This window comes from Montipora capricornis, chromosome 5 (genome assembly GCF_036669925.1).
Source record: "Montipora capricornis isolate CH-2021 chromosome 5, ASM3666992v2, whole genome shotgun sequence".
Lineage (NCBI taxonomy): Eukaryota > Metazoa > Cnidaria > Anthozoa > Scleractinia > Acroporidae > Montipora > Montipora capricornis.
This window is the reverse complement of record NC_090887.1, coordinates 15,682,731-15,690,230: the sequence shown is the minus strand read 5'-3', so window position 1 is coordinate 15,690,230 and position 7,500 is coordinate 15,682,731. Positions and strand designations below refer to the sequence as shown.

General features: G+C 38.4%; 1 protein-coding gene across 2 annotated transcripts in view; it reads left to right on the top strand.

Moving 5' to 3' along the window:
* The window catches only part of LOC138049613 (equilibrative nucleoside transporter 1-like), a 16,768-nt gene extending 10,340 nt beyond the window's left edge, over positions 1-6,428 (top strand). For both annotated transcript variants that reach the window (XM_068895989.1, XM_068895988.1), the window contains exons 7-15: positions 426-474; positions 1,323-1,420; positions 1,856-1,904; positions 2,020-2,115; positions 2,767-2,864; positions 3,567-3,681; positions 4,997-5,082; positions 5,226-5,425; positions 5,987-6,428. In XM_068895989.1, coding sequence (XP_068752090.1) covers positions 426-474; positions 1,323-1,420; positions 1,856-1,904; positions 2,020-2,115; positions 2,767-2,864; positions 3,567-3,681; positions 4,997-5,082; positions 5,226-5,425; positions 5,987-6,098 — 903 coding nt within the window. In that variant the 3' untranslated portion in view covers positions 6,099-6,428. The remainder of the gene's footprint in view (positions 1-425; positions 475-1,322; positions 1,421-1,855; positions 1,905-2,019; positions 2,116-2,766; positions 2,865-3,566; positions 3,682-4,996; positions 5,083-5,225; positions 5,426-5,986) is intronic.
* The last annotated feature ends 1,072 nt before the right edge of the window (positions 6,429-7,500 follow it).

The following is a 7,500-nucleotide window of genomic DNA, read 5'->3' as shown; positions in this document are numbered from 1 at the left end:
TGTAGCATGAAGCGACTAGGAGTATTTCTACTCCCCCCTGGATGGGATGCTAGTCCATCGCAGGGTTACCCCCAGCATTTTCGCCAGTACCCATTTATACACCTGGGTGGAGAGAGGCACCGTGAGAGTAAAGTGTCTTGCCCAAGTAGACAACATAATGTCCCCTGCCAGGACCCGAACCCGGACCACTTGATCTGAAGTCGAGCACACTGACCATTAGGCCACCGCGCCTCCCACTCATGTGTAGTGCTCATAAATAACCTTGTTAATTCATAATTACCTTGGCCCCAGCCAATCAGCATTCAGTAATTTTGCAGATAAGATATTGAAGGAAATGTTAGTGCATTTGTGTGCACAGAAGGGATGGGGAAATTTTGAATTATAATCTCTATCTCATTTGATGTTTTTCATCTGTTATGGAACAGGGTGTAGGAGGCACATTTGCTGCTCTGGCTAGTATTTTTTCTATCCTTGGTGAGTAAATGAAAGGGTTAACAAGGCTGCTGCCTAAGAAAATTTTAAAGGGGCCCTCAGAGCTGAACGTTGAGAACTTAGGAGCCCAAAATATGAAGTGAAAGGTGGTGCTGTGAAAAATTAAGGTGCCCAGAGCTATTCTTTGGGAGCCCCAGGCTACCGGGCTCCTGTTAGTAAACAGCCTTGGTTAATTTCTGTCAAATGGTAGATGAAAAATCAGTTCTGGGTGATATGGATTTCTCTTTGATGAGACAATTATTTTATGCCTTGCTGAAAATTTGCATTAAACAGTTTTTTTTTCAAAATAATGATGTGAATAACTTTAAGCTTGCTTTGCACTGATGATAGCCTCAAGTGAACAGAAAATGTTAGAGCTCAACTCAGCCCAGCTTTTTAAAACAAACAATGTTCTTGTCATCATGACAAGATGAGCCCTCATTCTCTCATTCTCATTAAGTGGCAATGACATCATGGCTCACTTGGAAGGCGAACGATAACATTGCATTTCTGATGACCAGTACGCTAAACAATGAGAGAAAGCACTTGTACAATCCACTGGCAACTCCCTCTCCACTTTACTGTGAAGATTACGTCTGCTCAGATTGTTTAATTAATTATTATTGGTTAACAGCAAGAGTCCGTCTCGAAGGCAACGTTCCATAAAGCATGGTCTAGGTCTGTTGTTTTGGTGCTATACACATACTTTTAACCCTGTCTTGGACAATTCTCACCTAGACCATCAGACTCTGGTCAAGCCATTTGGACCTGTTTCTATCTATGGCGGTAGACGGATTGAAGTTTAAATTTTATTTAGTACCGAAAAAAATTCTGCTTTCTCATTCTTCTAGGAGGAAAGGATGCCATGAGCTCTGGTTTCGGCTATTTTATGTCAGCAGCTGTTGTTTTAGCCATTTGTCTCGTAACATATTTCATGGTGCAGAGACTCGTAAGTACATGTGTGTCATTTCTTTCCCAATGGTCTTTGGCTTCTTTCTCCTGTTGTAACTGGAAATTGCCGTTCTCAAAATGTTGCTTTCTAAACAACAAATCTTTGAAAATAGGAGGGCAAAAATAGCATTTTACTTTGGTGAAGACTTGAGGCTCTGTTTGCATAGAAAAAGTTTTCTTGGTATCAACATCAATGTTAGGGAATGTAGTTTGATCAATCTGTGATCTCATTAGCCAGGGTTGGGTTCATTGGAGAAGTTCAGAGTTCTCTTGTCATGTTGTGACAGTAAGGTTCCTTTTATTGGGCTTCTTGAATCCATTCCTTAAATGCCTAAAAACAGAAATGGAAACAAGATAATTGCATGTACCATGAACATCTTAAGTTCAATACATATACAGTGCCATTCTATTTTAATGGTTCTATCTCTTTCAGAAATTTGGTAGTCACTTTATCTCACCTGGACATGAAAGGAGAGAAATAAGTGAGTAAGGTTTTTTTTTCTTTAATCCACTTAAAACTCTCTTCCAGCAGTCAGCAGTATAAAAATTAATAGATAAAAACGTACAACTTTTTTATTTTGTTTACCGTGTCTACAGAGTTTCCACATATTCCAAATACACAAATAGAAAGATTGGCAAATTGGCAGGCACCTGCTTCAAGTAAACATGGAAACTACAAGTGTTCTGCACTAAGTAAGTTTGAATTTGAATAGTATTAAGGGCTACATTGGCAGTGCATTGTTGTAGAGTGAATTGCTGGTTGCGTAGATTATGTTAATGACTCTAATACTATCACTACTTTTGGAAAAAAACATCTTCTTCGAACCGCGTTGGCTTCCCTGGTATCAAGGAACTGGTAAAACTAATCTTAATGATTTTCATTTGAAACAGACAGTAATCAAAATTTGTATCTTTGGTCATCCACTGTACTTAGAATTTTACATGTACACTGTATTTACAGAATCAAAAGTGAGAACAACTTTGTACAACAAAAATGCTTTTATCAAACATGGTTTTCATCCTATCAGTTAGATCATAGCTTTACATCAGAGGATTCCTCATTATTTCCAGTGGAGTGTATTTTCTTGCATTGTGATCAAGCATAACTTGATTACAGCAGTTATCAGTTACATGCACCCCTCAATGACTTTTCATATTTTGAAAGTGAAATTTAGGTGGACGTCAATCAATTGTTTCCATGACAATACCCTTGTTCTCTTGGCAGCATTTGAATTCAAACATGAAAAAATGTCGTCAAGGAGCACGTTACTAATAACTGCTGTAACCATTTTTAGCAAGGGAACACCTGAATTAAGTCACGTTTTCTTTTTTTTCTGTCTATAGGTTTGGATAATGAAGCTTTGCTGTCAGTAAATGTTAGTCCTCGAGAAATAAAAACCCTTACAAATGAAAGACCACCATTTCTTTTGGTCTTCAGACATGTGAGTCAGAGTGCCTTCTTTATGAAGCATCATTGCTTTTCCTCCAACTCCCCACTTAAACCAATATTGTAGTATAATTGTAAGATGTTTAAGCATGTATGGTATGTGTATCTTTGATGTGTAGTGTAGTTTGGATTTTCTGTGTTTAGCATACATGTAGATAGGTCGCGTAGTTTCGATATTTAGCTTGGTTGTAAACTAAAAAATTAAAGTGTAAACTACTACCACCGCGCACCGGTGGCTCAGTTGGTTGAGCACCAGGCTGTCACGCGGGAGGTCGTGAGTTCAACTCCGGCCGGACCAACCCTCGGGGTCTTTAAATAACTGAGGAGAAAGTGCTGCCTTTGTAATTAGCCCCGCAAATGGTTAGCCTCACTAGTCTTCTTGGATAAGGACGATAAGCCGGAGGTCCCGTCTCACAACCCTTCAATGTTCATAATCCTGTGGGACGTAAAAGAACCTGCACACTTTTCGCAAAGAGTAGGGCATGTAGTTCCCGGTATTGTGGTCTGTCTGCTGTGGTGTATCATGGTTGGGAGGGTAAATGCTCGGAGATATTAGCTACACCAAGCTACTCTAAAAATCCGAGGGTAAATAAAGGTGTATGATATGATTTAAATCATTGCTATTCCTTGATTTTGCTTTGTGGTATCATACATTTAGATTGGTTACATTTGGCTTTATTTTTAACTCCTGTTTTAGATTGTGAAACATGGTGTGTCAGTTGCATCTGTGTTTTTTGTGACTTTAGCAGCCTTTCCAGCTCTAACTTCAAGAATACAGTCTGTTCACAAAGGAGATCTCTCAGAATGGACGAGTATGCTTATTATTTTCATCTGACTATTGCTTAAGCCGCTGTTACACATTGGAACTTTTAGCTGAAACTTGCGTGCAACGGCGCTGCAAAACGAGTTTCAGGAGGCATTGCACAGTGTAACATGGTCGGTTTCGTGAAACTTTTTTGAATTTTGTGAGACAAGTTTCAGGAAAAGTAGGATTGCTTTCTACTTCTGCAACCTTTGCAGCAATCGCAGAAACAGGAGTTTCACAGTGGAACACCACTTAGTGAAACTGGTCTCGCTCGGTATTGTTACGCTATGCTATGCTGCATGAGCCAATCAACCTGTAACAGCGGCTTTAGGTTTCAAATTGTGGTACATATTTTCGTTTCTTGGCACCTGCACCCCTAAAATGTTACCTCCAAACCTAATATATGCAGTACAGGAAACATGGACTTAGACTGTACAGTGATATGAAACCACATTAATATTATTTTAATACTTTCATTCCTAAAGGGTACCCCTTTGATAAGTAAAATCAACTGGCATTAGCCAGGGTAAAATCTCTAAATGTTACTTTTAGGAGGCTAAGGGTTAATGTTCCTTACCATCTTATTATTCTTGGTTACAAAATTCAACATGGCTTGGTCCATTGGGTGAGAGTCACTACCCAGGATTTGAATGCTTCTGGTTCAACTGTTAGGTTTATGTCGTCCCCCGTAAACCCTAACCCTTCTTAAACTGTTACTGTTAAATGCAAACATTGGTTTTGCTCTTCAGGTTTTCATTTTCAACTTCAGCCCCACAGTAAACATGACATTCTTCCACAATAGGAGCTTTCCATCTGCGTTGTAGGAAAATAATGTTAAAACTATTTCTTCCCTCTGCCACTCTTTGAAACTGTGTTTTTTTTTCTTATTGCTTCTGATTTTCTTTTTGTTTGTTTTTTTTTTTTTTTTCACTCCAACTGACCTACCCAAATTAGGAAATCCGTTCAGAGGAATTAAAGGGGACGGCCTTTTTGCAATTTGGATTTGTCTTTGGGGTTTCCAGATTCAAGTTCACCACGATTAAAACAATTTATTGAAAGCTAAACGAATAAAAAGACTTGGTTACTATGAATAGCATCGACTGTTAAAAATGCCATCGCTTGTTTACGAAAAGGAAATTAGCGTCGCTGTCGTGGATCTTAAAATAGGTCATAACTTGATGCCACCTTGCTGCTTGGTTTTGGCTCTCATGCATTGAAGTGAAGTGTTTTTTGCTATAACACAAACCCGGAAGCCTCGAGGCATTTAGCATTATTGCATATTAATTAAGGTTACTTACTTTTTGTTTTAATTTCTTTCGAAGATACATATTTTGTACCAGTTAGTTGCTTCCTGTTGTTCAATGTTGGTGACTTCTGTGGCAGACTCGCAGCGTCTTTTGTGCAATGGGTATGTATGCATTATAATGGCTTGCCTAGCCATCACATTAACTTGTAACATGTGCCTTATTTAACATGACCTCCTCTTGTTAAACATTTGCATTTTTTATGGTGCTTTTAATAACGTATCTAACAATGTTTTTCTTTTTTCAGCCTAGTAGAGATGGCATAATGTTGCCTTGTCTCTGTTTTGTCAGAGTGGCATTCCTTCCTCTGTTTGCCTTTTGCAATGCTCTACCCAGAAACAATTCCTCTGTGTATTTCAGTGAAGACTATTATCCCATTGCATTCATGGTGCTGTTTGCAATCTCTAATGGCTACTTAGGAAGTTTATGTATGATGTATGGACCGTCGTAAGTAGATTGCTTTTTGTTTATTAGAGCTAGCGCTTGGGAAGGTTATTTCTTATTGCACTTGGACAAAGGTAGATGGCGTTTTGGAAGGGACGTAAGCTTGAAGAAAAACGGTAGATGCTGTGCAGAAATTATCTGCATAATTATCTGGCTGGGTGAAGGATTTTCATTTCAAGGAGATGTCTTAATTTGAAAATATAAAACATTGTATCAACATGCTGAATAAGAGCCCTTGCACAAGCTTTAATTTCATCAGCATAATTATAGAGGGTGGAAGTTCTTTTTTATGGACCAAGAAAAAATTATGCAACAGGTGCCCTTTACAGTAGATCAGCCTGAAATTTTCTAGACCAAAGGCCTTTTATCACAGTGACTTTGGAAGTCCTCAGGGAAATGGTACATCTTGTATAAAAATTGCATTTAAATTTCCTTTTTTTTGTGGGGGGGGGGGGGGGGTGGTCAGAAAGGGGGGGGTCATAAATAAGCTGGAAGAAAAAAATGCGAACAAGTCATTCTGCTATTTCCAAAACATCTCAGATTTGCTTTGTTTTTTTTTTCCAGAATGGTAGAAGCAAAGCATGCAGAGACTGCTGGCACAATGATGGCATTTATGCTCATCATTGGTTTGGCAATGGGAGCTGGATTTTCCTTTTTCATTACATGGATCATCTAAGCGTCACTCCCAAGATGATACAACAATAAAACTAGCACCGGGATCGAAATGAAAACACTCGAGTGTGACTCAATAGTCAGCTTCTGTGACACTGGATTTTGAATTCATTGCTGAGTAAAGATCATGGCCTAATGTTTGTAAAATCTTCATGACTTTGTATGGTGAAGAGGCAGTTTGCAGAGCAAGTTCTCTTTTGATTCTCAAGATTCTGTGTTGAATGTGAATTTAACACGAATCCCTCAACAGCTACGCTGTCTACCCACTCTTCCTCTTACACAGTGTACAATAATGTTAGCTCCTTGGCCTACATTAAAAATTTTATTTTAATAATAATGTATTATTTCAAAACTCGCTCTTTGTTAGGGTTTTCCATTACTGCAGAAACTTTATTAACTGCACAGCTGAAAATGGCTATTATTTCTTGAAAAATGATACATTGACAACTTTGTTTCTTGTTTTCCTTATACATTCTTTTTGGCAGCTGAACGTTGTTGTGGTGTGTTGCTATTAAGTTTCTTATCCATTGACACCTCAAATGCCTTAAGACTTCCCCAGTTGACAAGTAAAATTGTCTGGCATTAGACAGTAAAATCTGTAAAGTGTCACCCCCAGGAGTTTATATGATACCATATGGGTTAAGGACGGTACCTACTAATTCAAATGTATGTTTGCACGGTTTACTGAATATGCGGGAAAAGCAGATCTTAACTAGCGTTACTGAAATCCAAAAAGAAAATTGGGGGTAGCCACGCATTTTTGGAAGATAATTAATCAACAATATTTGTAAAAAGCTTTAAAATACAAAGCAATGTATGGCGTTCTTTTCCAAATTGAAGCTAAATTATCGGTTACCCCCAATTTTCTTTTTTCATACCGAGATCACTTGCTAAGTTCTGCTTTCTACTCCTAGTTTTGAGCTGCGCAAAAATATCCCTGTATTAATAAGCACCAGCCATAGGAAATCCGAGTATCTCGAACGTATGCGCAATAACAATAGTAGGCACCGTCCTTAAGTGATTCTTTTAATGGAAAGTGGAGGAAAGATCCTAACTTAAAAGAATCTACCCTTGACTTAACTGTGTCAATCAGTCAATTTATTTAAAAAGTTGATTGAAATTACCGTAAAGTATGTCAGTGAAAGGCTAGCTCCAGTTGTTCAAAAGGTGGATAACTCTATCCACCATATAAATCACTATCCATTTGATAGGGCAATTGGTTTTGCTACATGTAGTGTTTGGAAAGGAACTTTATGTTATTTAAGTGTTTAGTCGTTCTAGCGCTTGAGCACTAATTGAGGACACTGTAAACTGAAATTAACAATTAACCCAGATCAAGTCAAATGTTAGTTTTTCACAAGAGGGAACACCGGAGTACCCGGAGAAAACCTCTCGGTGCAGAGTAG